General features: G+C 41.2%; 1 protein-coding gene and 2 non-coding genes across 3 annotated transcripts in view; 2 read left to right on the top strand and 1 right to left on the bottom strand.

Annotated features, from left to right (window-relative positions):
- The window catches only part of LOC124721817 (nonsense-mediated mRNA decay factor SMG7-like), a 199,603-nt gene that overhangs the window by 138,431 nt on the left and 42,114 nt on the right, over nt 1-19,058 (top strand). The window contains exons 15-16 of the mRNA XM_047246937.1: nt 8,763-8,838; nt 13,333-13,452. Coding sequence (XP_047102893.1) covers nt 8,763-8,838; nt 13,333-13,452 — 196 coding nt within the window. The remainder of the gene's footprint in view (nt 1-8,762; nt 8,839-13,332; nt 13,453-19,058) is intronic.
- Nucleotides 444-517, bottom strand: Trnat-ugu. Its single transcript has one exon. It is a non-coding gene; the product is annotated as a tRNA-Thr (tRNA).
- Nucleotides 948-1,022, top strand: Trnat-ugu. The gene has a single exon. It is a non-coding gene; the product is annotated as a tRNA-Thr (tRNA).

Raw genomic sequence — 19,058 nt, 5'->3', positions numbered from 1 at the left:
CAAGTGAATTCACATTTGGAAGAAGGTAAAACGGCATGATAGTTAATCAGGGATGATAGTACTGTACAATAAGGCACACAAACACAACGTAAACTAATGTAGCCTACAACACTACTCCAACCGTGCAACTGATTGCAAATCACTTAATAGTAGGTGGAGTACTGCTGACACGTTTGGTGGAGCGCCAGTGCAACGACTATGCTAATATCCACAGCCAAACCTTATCCAGTCCTTCCTATAAATACGTGTTTATCTCGGAAAGTATGCGTTTCTGGACACATGTTTATTGGTAACTATATATATATGACGGTAGTATCTGTTCCCGAAAGAACAGTTACCGTGGATGACCATGCACCTGTGGTAGAAATGAAATGATAATTAAATAGACATCCTAGCTGCAAGCAGGCGTTGATGCACTTCATTGGGGACATGTTGAAAATGTGTGCCCCGACCGGGACTTGAACCCGGGATCTCCTGCTTACATGGCAGACGCTCTATCCATCTGAGCCACCGCGGTCACAGAGGATAGTGCGTCTGCAGGGACTTATCCCTTGCACGATCCCCGTGAGATCCACATTCCCAACATGTCCACAACACTACACTCGTAGTGCGCCTAATAGATGTTTGCCCATCGTACTCATTACTCGTGGCAGATTAATCTACCAAGTCCCGTACGAGTTCGGGCATAGCGTGTGCGTTCGCACAAGAAGGTCAAAGGCCGGGAACCCATATTTTTAACTATATATATGACGGTAGTATCTGTTCCCGAAAGAACAGTTACCGTGGATGACCATGCAGCTTTGCTAGAAATGAAATGATAATTAAATAGACACCCTAGCTGCTTTCTATTAGGCGCACTACGAATGTAGTGTTGTGGACATGTTGGGAATGTGGATCTCACGGGGAGCGCGCAAGGGATAAGTCCCTGCAGACGCACTATCCTCTGTGCCCGCGGTGGCTCAGATGGATAGAGCGTCTGCCATGTAAGCAGGAGATCCCGGGTTCGAGTCCCGGTCGGGGCACACATTTTCAACATGTCCCCAATGAAGTGCATCAACGCCTGCTTGCAGCTTGGGTGTCTATTTAATTATCATTTCATTTCTAGCAAAGCTGCATGGTCATCCACGGTAACTGTTCTTTCGGGAACAGATACTACCGTCATATATATAGTTAAAAATATGGGTTCCCGGCCTTTGACCTTCTTGTGCGAATGCACACGCTATGCCCGAACTCATACGGGACTTGGTAGATTAACCTGCCACGAGTAATGAGTACGATGGGCAAACATCTATTAGGCGCACTACGAATGTAGTGTTGTGGACATGTTGGGAATGTGGATCTCACGGGGAGCGTGCAAGGGATAAGTCCCTGCAGACGCACTATCCTCTGTGCCCGCGGTGGCTCAGATGGATAGAGCGTCTGCCATGTAAGCAGGAGATCCCGGGTTCGAGTCCCAATCGGGGCACACATTTTCAACATGTCCCCAATGAAGTGCATCAACGCCTGCTTGCAGCTAGGGTGTCTATTTAATTATCATTTCATGTTTATTGGACTTATTTTTCTTGTTTCGATGAGTACTACCACTTCTTAAAGTATTCAACACTTTTCATTTTAACACCCTGTATAGTGGCGTTGATAACCTTGCACTTCTGTAGCTTTCACCATGGATTTGGAAGTCACGTCGTCAAAAGCCCCCTCAGAATCCAGCAAAACGGAAAACGCCATACCTGAAATTTTAGTGCTTTTTTTCTACTTTCTGAAACGTAGTTGAAGTTCTGTTTCGCATGATTCGCCTCATTGATACACTTGTTGGTTTTAATCTAGAGGAACATCAGTTTAACCTCCGTGTGTTTATGCATTGCATATTTTTATAGCATTTTTCATTAGTTTATTGAGCACAACACTACACACGAGAGAAGTTAATCATTAAGAAAAATCTTTCCATATTATTTCAAACAATCTGACAGTGCTCAGGTAGTTGGCAGATTCAACACTTCTAGAAATGAAATGGTTCAGAGTTGACGATGTCGTCAAGCCAGGTTCAAAGTACTCTTTTGTCAGGAAAGGAATTTTGTTGATAGGTTCTTTTGTGAAATCAGTCAAGTGCAGAAGGGCTTTATCATGCAGTAGTAACACACAATGCTGTTTTTCTGGTCATTGTCTGATACTGTGATTGAAGGGCACCTCAGTTATTGGCAACAAATGCCCGCTCCAATGGACACATCCCTGATGAACAGTTTGTGCTATGCAACACCCTTTTTCTGCCATCAGGTGCAAAGTACGAGGGTTGGAACTTCAGTAGTGGCAACTACTTATTTACAGATCGTACAAAATAGATACGCGTTTCAAAGTTTTACTGACCTTCATAATAGTCACCAGCATTGTGTATAACCCATTGCCAGCAATGTGGAAGTCATAGGATACTCTTAGCAATGCCAGTTGTATTGACAGAGCGGCGTGGTCTATTGCCCAATGAATTTGTAGCAGTTCTGAAGCAAATGCCCTGAAGTGTTTCCTTCAGTTTAGAAATAGAGTTGAACTTACAAGGGCTTAGGTCAGGGGAGTACAGTAGGTGGTATAGCATTTAGCAGCCCCATCAGTCAAACAAATCAGTAACAGCTTACACTGTACGTGCTTGAGCATTGTCCTGCAAAATGATGGTCAGATCTTGCAGAAAGTGTCCTCGCTTCGGTCTCTGAGCTGGTCATAGGTTGTGTTCCAAAAATGAACAGCATAGAAACAAAAGTGATGACACTTTCTGCGGGACCTGACCATCATTTTGCAGGACAATGCTCTAGCACGTACAGTGCAAGCTGTTACTGATTTGTTTGACTGGTGGGGCTGCTAAGTGCTATACCACGTACTGCGCTCCCCTGACTTAAGCCCTCACGAGTTCACCTCGATTTCTAAACTCAAGGAAACACTGCACGGCATTCGCTTCAGATCTGCTATAAATTCGAGCAATAGACCGCGCCGCTCTGTCAACACAACTGGCGCTGCTAAGAGTATCCTATGACTTCCACATCGCTGGCAACATGTTATACACAATGTTGGTTACTACTTTGAAAGTCACTTAAACTTTGAAACACATATCTATTTTGTACGAGCTGTAAATAAATAGTTGCCACTATTAAAGTTCCAACCCTCGTATTACCTGTTCACACTCATCTTTGCTTGAGAAGATGTCTTTGTTAGGGCTTGGCAATTAATTTGTTCTTATGAAGTTAACCCAAAGGTACTGAAACTCATGAACTCAAAACTTATGACCTTACATTCACAGTGCAGAAAGTTTAGTACTAGACCACAAGAAGGTACAGCTCTACAATAACTTGATGGGAAGACAGCACTTCCTGCATAGATTTTCATGTCTTGGAATGTCGTCAGATCATATAAATTGTCGGGCTTAGAATTCTGAGGGGCTGTCAGTTTTATTGGCACCACGTCCAGGATTCCATGAAATGGCACTCCATTTCATTACATTCTTCCTTGACAAATTATAACTTTGTTACCACAACAACAGTGCATTGATGTTGGATTGACATATGAGGAGATAGTCGTTGCATCTGAGTTTGGCCATCCAAGTTTGTTTTTTGTGGTGTCTTTAAATCTCTCAAGGTAAATACCAGACTGATTCCTTCGCTCAGAAAACAGTTCAGTTTCTTTCACCATCTTCCCAGCGTAAGCTCATTGTCCGTCTCTACTTAACTCATCACAATTGGGATGTTAAATCCCAATCGTCGCTTTATAGGTACATTGGGAACAATACCCTTCTTTTTATTCTACAGAAAGGTGTCCTCTCAGTGACTTTTAATGATATTTTGCATACAGTAAATGCATTCTTGAATGCTGACAAATGTGTGCAGTAACCACATCTCATCTGCAGGAATACTTGAGAGAGCGTACAGATGGACTGAGAATACTCGCATTAACTTTTCTGCAGACAAAAATGTATGTATCAGTTTCAATCTCTCATGCAGATTTTCTGTTGTAATTGACCTGCACCTAAGGAGCATATCAAGCATTCAACTTTGTATGGGTTATTTGACTACACATTTATTTGGCTGCTACATTTGAGAATCCTAAAGGAAGAGCTCTGAAAGTAGCATCCAAATTTCAAAAGTTGGTGCAGATTGGTGGGCTGGGGTTCAGAGTAAACACCATCTATAGCTCTAATTTTATAAATCTTTGTTTTGACTATGGCTGCAATGTGTATGGTACAACAGGATCTTTGCACCCACAGATTTTAGACTCAGCCTACTGAAAGGGTAATACACTCCTGGAAATTGAAATAAGAACACCGTGAATTCATTGTCCCAGGAAGGGGAAACTTTATTGACACATTCCTGGGGTCAGATACGTCACATGATCACACTGACAGAACCACAGGCACATAGACACTGGCAACAGAGCATGCACAATGTCGGCACTAGTACAGTGTATATCCACCTTTCGCAGCAATGCAGGCTGCTATTCTCCCATGGAGACGATCGTAGAGATGCTGGATGTAGTCCTGTGGAACGGCTTGCCATGCCATTTCCACCTGGCGCCTCAGTTGGACCAGCGTTCGTGCTGGACGTGCAGACCGCATTAGACGACGCTTCATCCAGTCCCAAACATGCTCAATGGGGGACAGATCCGGAGATCTTGCTGGCCAGGGTAGTTGACTTACACCTTCTAGAGCACGTTGGGTGGCACGGGATACATGCGGACGTGCATTGTCCTGTTGGAACAGCAAGTTCCCTTGCCGGTCTAGGAATGGTAGAACGATGGGTTCGATGACGGTTTGGATGTACCGTGCACTATTCAGTGTCCCCTCGACGATCACCAGTGGTGTACGGCCAGTGTAGGAGATCGCTCCCCACACCATGATGCCGGGTGTTGGCCCTGTGTGCCTCGGTCGTATGCAGTCCTGATTGTGGCTCTCATCTGCATGGCGCCAAACACGCATACGACCTTCATTGGCACCAAGGCAGAAGCAACTCTCATCGCTGAAGACGACACGTCTCCATTCGTCCCTCCATTCACGCCTGTCGCGACACCACTGGAGGCGGGCTGCACGATGTTGGGGCGTGAGCGGAAGACGGCCTAACGGTGTGCGGGACCGTAGCCCAGCTTCATGGAGACGGTTGCGAATGGTCCTCGCCGATACCCCAGGAGCAACAGTTCCCTAATTTGCTGGAAAGTGGCGGTGCGGTCCCCTACGGCACTGCGTATGATCCTACAGTCTTGGCGTGCATCCGTGCATCGCTGCGGTCCGGTCGATGGGCACGTGCACCTTCCGCCGACCACTGGCGACAACATCGATGTACTGTGGAGACCTCACGCCCCACGTGTTGAGCAATTCGGCGGTACGTCCACCCGGCCTCCCGCATGCCCACTATACGCCCTCGCTCAAAGTCCGTCAACTGCACATACGGTTCACGTCCACGCTGTCGCGGCATGCTACCAGTGTTAAAGACTGCGATGGAGCTCCGTATGCCACGGCAAACTGGCTGACACTGACGGCGGCGGTGCACAAATGCTGCGCAGCTAGCGCCATTCGACAGCCAACACCGCGGTTCCTGGTGTGTCCGCTGTGCCGTGCGTGTGATCATTGCTTGTACAGCCCTCTCACAGTGTCCGGAGCAAGTATGGTGGGTCTGACACACCGGTGTCAATGTGTTCTTTTTTCCATTTCCAGGAGTGTACTTCGGTGACTGTTGGTCATGGTACAAGCTCCCCTTACCCAGCCTCAGTACTGAGGTTGGTGAGCGGCCACTAGCCATCAAGCGTCATCATGACGTCAGATGTGTGCAAACAAATAGGTTTTTGATCCCTCTCACAGTTGACTTTATATGAATCAGTAGCTGAGCTGCCAATGACCTATTCATGAGTTGCCAAAAGGCAAGTGTGCAGTTTGATCCCCAAGTGAAACTAAGGTGCATATAAGGGATTTAAGGATATTAAGGGGAGTTAGACGGGGAAAAAAAATTTTTCCACATTTTCGGATAATTATCTCATTATAAAATTTGCAATTTTCCAAATAAAATATATGTAACAAACTCATGTGAGAAGTATTTTATTTTTTTTATATATAATCTACACCGCTTGAAAATGTTAAAATTTTTACGTGCATTACTGCAAGATCTAATAAAATTGGTAATTTTTTATATACAAGGCTGTGGATTGCTGTGTTATAAAGGTTGTATTGATAACACTGTATCGTATCATTTCATAGTATAAACACACATTGTATGTTGAAGTGCTAACATTTTTCCGAGGAAAAGTGACAAATAGATTGGTAAATCTCTCAAAAAGTAAAGTATGGCGCCAAAACGAAGTGTTTTTCGAATAAAGGGAAACATTGTGTTCAACATGTGGTGTATGAAGTTACAGACAATGAAATACAGGCCAACTTGTCAGTATTTAGAGAAACACCCATTAGTGCTTTGAAGATAAAAATTAAATGTTTTAGGTTATATTCTGATGATGATTTACACATCCTGAAGAGGATGTTAGGTGAATGTGTGTGTTGTAAAATGTCTGGAGGGCCAGTTAGTTAACATGAAGACAGTGAGGTATCAAATGAACTAGCCAGGAAACTTACCATTAATTGTGTCAGTTGTAAATATACTCATTCATTTTGCAATTCTGATAAGTGTGAAGATAATTATTGAGAAGTAAATGTTAGGTGGTTTTATGGATTGAGAGCTATTGGCAAAGGACACACTGCAGCAGAAACAATGTGTGTCGTGATGAATATTCCACACCCACCTTTTAAAATATACAAGTGTGCAGGATTTATTGGAGCTGCTGTGGAATCTGTTGCATTTGAGTCGATGAAGGGTGCTGCAAATGAAGCTGTTGAAATAAATGATGGTATGACTGACATACCAGTAGTTTTTGATGGCACTTGGCAGAAGCACAGCTACAGTTCTAAGAATTCTGTTGCTACAGTGGCCAGTATGGATACTGGAAAGGTAATAGATTTCCAGGATTTTAGCCAAACACTATTATAAGTGTAAATCAGGGAATGAAGAAGGGCATATCTGCAACAAATTGTAAAGGAACTAGTGGTGGTATGGAGGCCACTGCAGCTATTGAAATTTTTAGTCGATCTGTGAATGAAAGGGGAGTGTGTTACACTAAGTTCTTAGGTGGTGGAGACTCAAAAGCATATAACAGTGTAGTAGCCACTCAGCCTTATGGTGAGAAGATTATCACACAACTGAAATGTGCTGGTCATGTCCAGAAGAGGGTGGGCACCAGGTTGAGGAAGTTGAAACAAAGTTTGAGAGACAAGAAAATTTCTGATGGTGAAACCATAAGACGCAGGCTGACAGACAAAATGATTGATGAACTACAGCAGTATTATGGGATGACTATTAGAAATAATACTGAGGATTTGTTGAAAATAAAGCAGGCAGATGGGCAACCTTCTTCCACAGACTGTGTCAACTGATGAAAAACCAGTACAACACCTTTGCTCTCCTGGACCTGATTCATAGTGCAATTGCCACAACGCCCAGTACTCAAACACTTCATACAGCCATAAAAATTCCATCCCAGCAGCAGTCATGGATATCATAAAACCTATTTACAGATACCTGGCAAATCCTGAATTACTGAAGGAGTGTCTGCATGATCAGACTCAAAATCCCAATGGGCCGTTCAGTAATCTTACATGGACTCGCTTACCATAAAATGTTTTTGTTGGAATGAAGACACTAAAGTGGGGGGGGGGGGGGGGGGGTCAGTGATGCTGTTATGGCTTGTAAGGGTGGCAACATTGGTAGGGTGAAAGTGCTACAGCATATGGGAATTAATCATGGAGCAAACTGCATTAGAGAACTTGAACGGATGGACAAGGTTCGCATTGATAAAGCAGAGTATGCAGCACAGTTGCCCACTAAAATCAAGAGGATGATATATAGTATGGTGCAGGGTGCTTCCGGATGACTAAAAATAAAAAATTAAGCATGTATTAAATGATTGAAACTTTAGAAGCCGCTCCTGTAAATCTACATTTTCTGTTGGATTTGTCCCTAAATCTCAGAAACTACTTCGAGTAGAGTATTCAAATTTTCAGGGAGTAATAACATACATATCCTGAGTTTACTGAACTAAAAGAACAACATAATGTTATGTATAATTAAAATTATTTAGGATAACATACAAAAAAGTACAGAAAATTTAACCATGTAATTAAAATATTGTATTTCTGAAAGCTGTGGCTGAAATGCAATTATTGTAGTTCAGTAGACTTGGAACTTACAGTTTAATGTTCTGTAAAAGTTTCAAGTCAATGGCTACAGTGGTTCCTGAAATACAGGGAAACCAAGTCACTAAATTTAACTTTGTCAGGATAGGGCGTTCCAACTCCCCTTAAAGATTGAAACTTATGGTAAAAATTGGTCTGTATTCTGATTTTCGTATATTCCCAATACGCTTTCAGTATTATTTCTTTTCTCTACAAATATGAGACAGTCCTTTTTTGTGCATGCTTACGTACATGGCACACAAGAGTTCTCTGATGCCTTCTGCTGCAGATACTTGACCTACTTCTGTGTGGTGATTGGAACACATTGCTTTCCATACAATATGTTAATTTCATTTGTTGACAGAACTGTGGACAGCCTATTTTTGATAAATAGCAGTGTGTGTGTGTGTGTGTGTGTGTGTGTGTGTGTGTGTGTGTGTGTGTGCGTGTGCGTGTGCGTGCGCGTGCGTGCATGCGCGTCCACGTGCCACATTTTCTCTAACGGTTTCTTTTTTAATTTTAGGGACATTTGTGCCTCTTCCAGAAGATAAAAATTTGCAGTGTTTCATACCTCTGGAACGGCTGCTGAACAATTATAGGTAAGGTCACAGTATTCAAATGGTAAAGAGCACAATAAAATTAGTGTGTGTATCATTGACGAATGATATAGCTTTAATGTGTTGGGATGATCGTCTATAAAACTCATGACAAATCTTTCTCAATGTAGTGACCTCAATCCAGAATTTGTTGAACACCAGTTATCTATGAATGTATTTAATAATTATCATTTAAGTGAAATCATAATTCAAAACTCTCTCTGACTGCAGCTAAAGAAATTCAGTAATAGTAAAAGAAGTGTTTCATTAAAAGTGACACATAGTATTATCTTAGTGGGAAGCAGATTGTGTCAGATCTCACAGATGCAGTGACTCAGTCTTGTTCTGTGCAGAATGGTGAATAATGTGTCAGTCACAAGAAGTGAACTTGATAAACAGTTCCATTGATGCTGGCCCATGCATACACTGAGCTAATACAACAGTTTGTCAGTAGCATTTTGTTTTGATATGATTATAACCACTGTATTGAGGAAGGTTGTTGCCAGAAAATACCCAAAGAAGAGATGTGTTGAAACTTCTGTTTGTACAGCAGTAAGATGTTCAGGTGTCCAATGTTTTCCAACTATTCTGGTAGTCCTCCTCAAACTAGAGAAGGGACACTTGCTCCTTTAGTAACCATGGTATAGCATTAATAACTTCTGTAAGAAAAAATCTTGCATTATGTAATGAACTACTGTTGTTCTTGGAGTATAGGTACCAGCAAGCTCATTAATAGCATCCAGTGTGGGTTAAGGGAAGGCAGTCCATATTGAATACTTTGACCCTCCACAGTAAGCTTCCTTACACTTGCAACATTTCATATAAGTCTGTTTCAGTTCAGTTAATGGGCATGATACACATAGTACGTACAATCTTTTTCTTGTGTTATCTTCTTAAATTTTTAATCATTGCATCCCATTATTCATTTATATGTGTTATTTGTAAGATTGTTATGTTGAATAGAGGAGGAGAGTGATGCTATAAATTTTACCATTTTTATTAATAAAATAGGTTGTGTAGTTCCAGCACAAGGCACATTTCTGGATGATTTTGCAGTTTTCATTGTACACAATATACCAGTATTAAAGGTCTGGGTATGGTTTCAGGCATGTTTTTAAGTAACTATGTTATGTCCAAGATGCTGCTTAAATAACTTAGTTTATTTAACGTTCAATGTAGTCAGATCAAATTTATTCTGAAGTCGTTGGTCATTACTGTCTGAGATAAGTGAATAAAGGAAAATAGGACACCACACTGTCAAAATTCGTATCAACTTGGCCTACAGTGTCAATTGCCATACTGTTCACTTCACTTCTTGAAGTCAGTATGTCCAAAATCATAGGGAGAAGACATGGCTATATTTTTTTTAATTACAGATGTTGTATTTTTAAATTTTTTAAGCAAATTTTAATTTTGAAAGAAGTAGACAAAAATTTCTTTTCTCATCTATGAGTGGTAAACCAGAAATGAGTTTTTATCCATCTCCTAGTAAGATGTAAGGTATTACTAAAGCCTTTGGGGACACTACCCTTGACGGTGGTGCTTGAACGCATGGATGTGCAAACCCCCCCCCCCCCCCCCCCCCTCCACACACACACACACACACACACACACACACACACACACACACACAGAGAGAGAGAGAGAGAGAGAGAGAGAGAGAGAGAGAGAGAGAGAGAGAGAGAGGGGGGGGGGGGGGAACCTATGGCTGTTGTGGTGCTCACCCATTGCAATTGGGCTGCAAGTTGTTTAATAGCTGGATGACAGTAAACACCACCTTGCTAGGAGCCTGTTTTCTGCTCAGCACAGGAGGAAGAGAATAGGCTGGTTGTCTGAACATGGAATCACATTTGGTCCTTAATGTATAAAGCAGCATATTGTCAGTCCTTTCTTTCCACCTGGTTTATTTACCATTCAGTTCAACTAAATTATAATTATTTCTATATTAGAGAGCATTCCTCCTGCTCCTCCTTGTCCTCCCCTCTGATGGAGGAAGATGGGCTGTTCCAGTAGTTGAATATTGCACTTCTTCTACCAATTTCTTATACACCGTTTGTTATGTTTTGCTTTTTTATTTTGGCTTCGCTTGATGCCAGTGGGTTTTCTGGTTATGAGTATGTTTGGGTTTTTTGTGTATGGTGTGGTTTGTTTTCTTCCCATTAGCACCTACTGAGCATGCTTGGTCTATCTTGTTTCTCCTCCTCCTTCTCCTCCTCATTCTGTGTCTTATCACAGGCATTGCTGCGGCCCACCACTGCGGGAACATGAGTGTAGGTCTTCTGGGCTCGACTGACACGTTTGACACAGATCACCTGATTGCGGCAATATTTCCCTACGTGGCCTCTCTTCTTGGCACTTACAGTCCTGAGGCTTGGGATCAAGCTCCAGTGGGTGAGACTCCATTGTCACCTAGAAGACCAAAAGTGTATGCAGCCAACCACCACTGAAGCTTAGCCACCTCCACAGCTAGGATAAGTATTGGCAGCCCCTGTCCATTTACGTAGCCTTACAGCTACATATCTGAACCTAGCATTTTGCAGCCCTTTGCAGACTGTTTCTTCACTTCACAGCCATGGCAGGACCCTGAAGAATGTGTTGACTGTTGATTTATTCTCTTTCTGTTGTGTCTTCTCCAGTGCTAGGGCCATGTACTTCTTGCACACTGCTTGCACCCCGAGCAGTGCGTTGTTGTCCAGACACTTTATCCCAGTCTCTAACACCTCGGTGACCTCAAGTATGCCGAGGAAACCCTTCCAATCCTCACCCTGGTATTGGATGTAAAAGGGAGAAGTCAGGACTACAAGATCACATTTGTTCTGTGCAATGATCCCAGGATGATTCATCAGCTGTTATGTCTGTCTTCTGTGCAGATGTAGCAAGAGATGTCATTCTTTTCAAAGAAGCCATCCTCAGCTAGACTGCTCAGATTTTCTTCAGTTTCATTGATTGGTGGGCAATTGTTGGCCTTCGCATCGTTATGTCACTTGGTTGCCCCAGTAGGCGGAGCTTCCAAGGGACCTCGTTATCAAAACATCTTCCCTTTTGTACAGTGTTTGCCTTTGTCCATAGTGTTGCACACACACACACTAGCATGAAATTTTGCTTCATCGCTCTTAGAACAGTAACACAACAACTTTGCGAGGCGCATGCAATCTATAAAACCACCTGTCTGCTCAGCTTTCAACAGTAGCGAGTGCTCAGCAGCAGCAGCAACAGCACTGATGTGCTAACCACAGCTGCCCAGGTGGAATGTGCATCGTCAAATCATCAGTAGAAATATTTATAATCAGAAAACATTCTTTTAGTGTTTAAAGAATCCTGAAAATAGAATGTCAGGTAAAAAATTTATTTTTTGGTCATTGAAGCTGCCTATTTATTTGTCATATAACTTGGATTCTATTGAGTTTACATGTGGTATGTTGTCTCAATTTCAGAGGAATCCATAGTTTGGGTTTTGTGAGCATAGATTATTATTTTCAGCTTATGACTCTCAAAATAATGGCAGACAATTTGGAAAGTTAGAAAATAGTTCAAATAGCTCTGAGCACTATGGGACTTAACATCTGTGGTCATCAGTCCCCTAGAACTTAGAACTACTTGAACCTAACTAACCTAAGGACATCACACACACCCATGCCCAAGGCAGGATTCGAACCTGCGACCGTAGGAGTTGTGCGGTTCCGGACTGAAGCGCCTAGAACCGCTCGGCCACCAGCGGCCGGCTGGAAAGTTATACACTAGGATCATTCACGAGCATTAAATTTGCAGCAAGCCAAAGTTCAGGAAGTAACATAAACTCTCTTACTGATCCACAAGTGGGCAGTGGCATACTGTGTACTCTCAGCAGAGTAATTGACGACTATATGATTTGGTTGTACAAACTTTGTACACTGTGTTTTCTACTGCTAATACAGTAAAATGAAAGAGAGTTCTAATACAAAAATGAAACATTTGGTTTGTTGTAGTTAAGTAACATTGTTGTATATGTATAGGAGTAAAGCTAATTATCTATTGCGGTTTTTTCATTGTTGTACACAAATACAGTAGTAAAATCTCCTCAGATTACTAAGCACTTCAGTTGACAAGATTTCAGACATTTCAGGAAGCACATTCTCTGCTCCATCTTCCGGCACATGTGCTAGTTGACTTGGTTTGTAATCTGAGATGATGATATTGTACAGGCATGCCACAAACACTTCACATTGATAACATCAACTCCGCAACCTTACCGTCTGAACAAATCATAAGGTACCTATCTAGAAACATTACATCTTCATCTAACATGTTATAGTTTGAGGCCTTTCTATGAATAAATTACATAGGAAGGACTATTTCTATTTCTTGTATACCTCAGTCAGACAGAATTTCCTCCTCTCGCAACCCCCAGCACCCACCACCACCCCACTCTTTCAATCATTGTAAGAAAATTTGAACAGTATGTTGATGAAATTTTTTATTTAGCTTGTTTTAATATAATTCTTCTTTTTTTGTTTACAGATTTGTATTTGATGAGCCAAAGATGGAGGCTGAAACAACAAATAAGCTCCGTGCTTCCCGTTTGATTGAGTTTGGTATCTGGCTGTCAGAACAAGAGAATCATAAACTTTTGAAGACAAGGTATTGAACATATTAACAAAACAAAAAAAAAATTAATCTAACAAGATTAATATGCTAATAGCATGTAAAATTTTGGTCATAAATTGTTCTTTGTCTTCTTGGCCATAATATTCAAACATCTGAAAAAAGGAAAATAAATGGAGCAAAATTCCAGTACCACATGTTTTGGTAAATTCTCAGTTATTCGAGTAGAATATAACAATGAAAGAAATAAAAAATAATACTCCAGTATGTAAGGAGAAGTGCAAAAATTGGGGGGGATCATGAGGATGACAACTTGGGACTTACTCATAACAGGATTTATTCAGCTGTGTATTGCCATTCGAGAGAGCTCTTGACTGATCTTGTTAATGAAATGCTATATATCGGTTCTTATTTAGTAGTTCCAAGGGAAGGACTGGGTACTGACAAAGTAGAATATTGGGCCTGGATTGCAATTTTTATGATAGTTGTTCTTGGAATTCAGTTTAATTCTTTTGCATAATCTCTGCATAGTAATTTCAGACACAGAATTCTTATGAATCTTGGGTGCAGTTCTTGATGAAATACTGGGTAGTTATAATTAAACTTTCCAATTCAACACATTATAATACAGAAATTAATTACCATTCGTGTAACAAATGTGGTAGCATTAATTTCAAGGACATGGGAAAGAGAAATAATTCAGAATCAATTCAACTGAAACACTTTTAATGTGCTGCTAATGTACATCATACCTGCTGTGTCATCCGAACAAGACCAGGGCAAAAGCACCACAGGCGCAAATATGCGAGCTGGTGCCAGTGCCATAGAGACTCGCCACTTGTGGAAGTTCCACCAGCGCCACGGGCAGTGCTGATAATGAAGATAACGACTTTGCCTTGGCCAATTGCTGACCAAGTACAATGTGCCAATGACTGGACGACAGCGGACAGAAGCCTACTTGGAAGATAAAGAGCAGCTCTCGCACACTTGGTTAGAGATCATCGTCGAGGGCTGACTCGGACAGGGAACGTCAATTAGTGAAGTGTTAGAAGTGAACAGAGAGTTGTTGTAAATTGCATTTGCTATGTACTGTGAAATTTACATATGATTATTTGTACTTAGCCATTGAGGGCATTTTTGTGTTATATTACATGCAGTGTTGTAGACTTAATCACTCAACAAGTCACAAAGATAAGTAAACCTCTTTAACTCATTTGTGTAACTTTATTACTAATTTGTTGGAGTGTTGTAGAACCTTCGTTCTCCTATCCTGTTGCATGACCCTGGGGCATAGCTGTATAATAGTGGCAGAGAGAAATTGTCTTAGTGGTGTACTGCACCAGAAGTCATTTCATGAATTCACAAACTGGACCAACCTTAACAACAGTGACAACTCAACCTCCACAGCAGCAGTAGCGACAAGATGTTTACAAAACTGGCGATGAGGGTTTACAAAAATACCATTGCATACTGGTTCCATTACTGCTACAAAAGGAGCTCAGTATGACACCCATCAGTGTCCAGAAGACTCTGAAAGCACAGGTTGCATTCTGCACAGCAGAACAAATCATGTCCATGGGTGTGGGGGCTACCTCTCTTGATATGCTGCGCTTCAGATGAACACATATGTTCCCATGGTAAACCCTGTCCTTCAGGTAGTCCCACAACCAGAAATCCTAGGGAGTGAGATCAGGTGGTCATGCCAGCCAAGCATTTGGAAACAATCAGCTGATAATTTGATTGTTTCCAAATGTGTTTCAGTGAATCAGGCCAACTTCACGAGTGATGTGTGGTGGGGCCCCATTTTGCATGAAAGCCATTGATTTCAATGCGTCTCTCTCCTGTAGGGTAGGTATGACATGCTGGCGAAGCATATTGCAGTAATGCTGGCCAGTCACACTGCACATCTTTGGTCGTTGAGTGCCAATCTGTTGAAAAAACAATGAGCCAATGATCAACGTAGCCGTGAAGCCACACCATAAGGTGACACATTCACCATACAGAGAAACTTCATGCACAGTGATTGGAGGTGAAGATCCCCACACTTGGCAATACTGTGTGTTCATCTCACCCGTCAGAGATAAATGAACTTCGTTTGTCCATAGGATGGTCCAGGACCAACCCTCGTCAACTTCAATCCTTGCAAGAAGGTGGAGAGCAAAGTCAACATGTTGTCATGCATCCTGTGGTGCAAGCTGCTGTATGATATGGATCTTGTACGGATACCATTTGAGAATGGTGGACCACGGGATGTTCAACCGTCATGACACAGCATGTGCACTGCCTGCCTACTGGCTGAGTCTAATGTTATTTAGTGTTGTTTCCTCAAAGGCCAAAATTTTCAGTTATTGCACCATCATAGGATGCACACAAATGTCATCGATGTCATCTCTGCAGTTGTGTGTACGGAGTCACAGAAGCCTGTGCTCTGACTTAAAGGTGTACCACGTGCACATCCACAAACTGGCTTACCTGACAGCACCCTTTCCATGAGTGTCCAGTGGATGATGGCATACTCCAGCCTCTCATCACATAAAAAATTGTCACTGTTTGCACATTCATTCACATGCTGGTCTACCCATTTCAAATGATTCCTTCAGCAGTGAGTAGTGAGTGATACTCAGAGTGCTTTTTGCTTTGTGCACATACTATTCACATGAAGCTTGCTGTGTGCACTGTTCAATTAACTGTACCTGTATGCACTGATGGAGCAAGAGGTTACTTGCACTGTTAGTTTTTATGTTCTGTTCAGCAGTACTTTAATAACTGGGAGGAGCACACCACAGAGCTGCTGAAGCGTCTTAACAAATCTCTATTTGCAATGCGAATTGTGTCAGACATAGGGGATATAAAAATGAAAAAGCTGGCATACTATGCTTACTTTCATTCCATAATGTCATATGGGATTATTTTTTGGGGCAATTCATCAAGCCAAGCTAAAGTTTTCTGGGCACAAAAACGTGCAGTAAGAGTTATATGTGGTGTGAATTCAAGAACATCCTGCAGAAGCCTGTTTAGGGAACTAGGGATACTAACTACTGTTTCCTAATATGTTTATTCCCTAATGAAATTTGTCATTAAAAATATATCACTTTTTCAAACCAACAGCTCAATTCATGGCATCAATACTAGAAATAAGAATAATCTTCAAAAAGATTTAAAGTCACTTAGTCTTGTACAAAAAGGTGTGCATTATTCAGGAACACATATTTTCAATAACTTGCCACCAGCAGCCATAAAAAGTTTAACAACCAATGAAATTCAGTTTAAGAGAAGCCTAAAGGATTTATTGGTGGCCAACTCCTTCTACTCCATTGATGAATTTCTCAGTAGAACCAACTGATTTGTGCGCGTGCGTGCATGTGTGTGTGTGTGTGTGTGTGTGTGTGTGTGTGTGTAAGTACAATATAACTTCTGTGCGTGTGCGCGCACACACCAGTTCGGTGCAGTAATGTGTTCATTGTAAATAAGTATTTAGTAGTTGTATTATTGTATTACACGTTTATTACCTTATAAATAAATAAAAAACTTTGTTATTTTAAATTCAGTGCATTAGTATTTGTAATATGATTCTTTCATATAGCGTTCATTAAAAAATGACGACCATGCCACTTGGGACCCGTGGAATGGTACATTAGCTTATTTGTTTGAGTTGTAAATATTTGTCACGTATTGTTGTTTTTCTGACATGTTCTACATTCAGGAGGACCTCCTCGCTACGGATGAATTGGAATGAAACTAAATCTAATCTAAGTGAGATGGTGCAGTTCTGAATGCACTTTACTCATATACAGGCTTACAATCCCTATCTTGCCTTCTACATGTATATTCCGCAAACCACATAAAGGTATGTGGTGGACAGTATGTCATGTACAAATTTCACTTTATCCCCTTTTCTGTTCCAGTTGTAAATGCTGCATGGGAAAGATGACTGTTGTTAATCTCTGTGAGAGATAGGATTTCTCTGATTTTCCTTTTTGTGGTACTTTGGCCAAATATGTGTGAGGAGGAGGCAAAATATTGATTTGGCTCTTCTAGGAACATATGCTCTTAGACTTTTAACGGTGAACCATCCTGTAATAAATAATGACTCTCTTGTAGTGGCCACATGAGGTGAATGAGCATCTCCTTGGTGCTTTGTGCATACTAAATAGATTTAGGTTATCTGTGCTTTCCCCAGACTAAGGTGCGTGCCAAGATGAGTCATTCGAAAAGAAGTCTGCCGATTTAAATCCCCATCTTTGTCTAGTCAGAATGTTCTTTGTGTCATCTTTCACAATCAAGAGGAACTTGGCACAGAATGCAATTTCACAATATATTTCTTTATGTATTTCTCTGTTGTCATTTACTGTCAAGGAACAGTAAGTTTGTCATTTCTTTATTTCAAAATTAAACACTTGTAAATGAAAATTTCAACAACTGTTTTGTGGCATTCTTTTATTATTTCAAATATGTATTTTAAATATAGTTCTGAGTGGTATATGTAAAGCTATTTTTGTATAGTCTTTGTGTCAATATGTCAAATTGGTGTGGACGAGGTCTGATCAAAAAGTAACGGGACTTTTGGTTTTTCTTACACCATCTTTATTTATTCATCAACATCAACTTTATCCCCTTCAAAGTAATCCCCCTCAGATATAATACACTTGTGCCAGTGCTTTTTCCAGTTTTGAAGCACTTCTGGAACTCACTTTCATCATAGTGTTCAGCTCCTTCAGCGAGACTGTGGTGGCAAAATGCCACAATGGTGGCAAAACGACATCCTTTCATGGTTCTTTTTAGCCTTGGGAATAAAATGAAGTCACAGGGGGGCCATGTACAGTGAACATGGTGGCTGAAACAACATAACAGTTCTGTTTTTTGCCAAAAAATTATGAACAAGCTTTGATGTGTGAGCAGGACCATTATTGTGAAGCAGTTTGCCACAATTCTGGTCATTTTCTTTGGATTGCTTCATGCAAATAGTGCACAACTTCCAGGTAGTATTCCTTATTGACTCTACGACCATAAGGTAAGAATTCATCATGCATTATCTCACTGCAATTGAGCAGATCGGCTTTTTTTTTTCAGTCTTGTCTCTTCAGTCTTGTCTCTTCAGTCTTGTCTCTTCAGTCTTGTCTCTTCAGTCTTGTCTCTTCAGTCTTGTCTCTTCAGTCTTGTCTCTTCAGTCTTGTCTCTTCAGTCTTGTCTCTTCAGTCTTGTCTCTTCAGTCTTGTCTCTTCAGTCTTGTCTCTTCAGTCTTGTCTCTTCAGTCTTGTCTCTTCAGTCTTGTCTCTTCAGTCTTGTCTCTTCAGTCTTGTCTCTTCAGTCTTGTCTCTTCAGTCTTGTCTCTTCAGTCTTGTCTCTTCAGTCTTGTCTCTTCAGTCTTGTCTCTTCAGTCTTGTCTCTTCAGTCTTGTCTCTTCAGTCTTGTCTCTTCAGTCAGTTTTCACTGCGAACATTGGGCCTTGGTTTCTGTGTCATACCCATATACCCAGGTTTTGACACTTGTTATAACCTTCTTTAGAAGTTCTGGATTGTTGTTGCTGTCATTAAGCACTTCCTGAGTTATGTCTGTTCGACTTTGTTTTTGGTCAAAATTGAACAATTTCAGAACAAATTTCGATGTTACATGGATCATGTCCAAAACAATTTTTAAAAATT

The sequence above is a fragment of the Schistocerca piceifrons genome, chromosome X, assembly GCF_021461385.2.
Source record: "Schistocerca piceifrons isolate TAMUIC-IGC-003096 chromosome X, iqSchPice1.1, whole genome shotgun sequence".
In the NCBI taxonomy this organism is placed as follows: Eukaryota; Metazoa; Arthropoda; class Insecta; order Orthoptera; family Acrididae; genus Schistocerca; species Schistocerca piceifrons.
The sequence above is the reverse complement of the archived record's forward strand: the minus strand, read 5'-3'. Positions and strand labels throughout refer to the sequence as shown.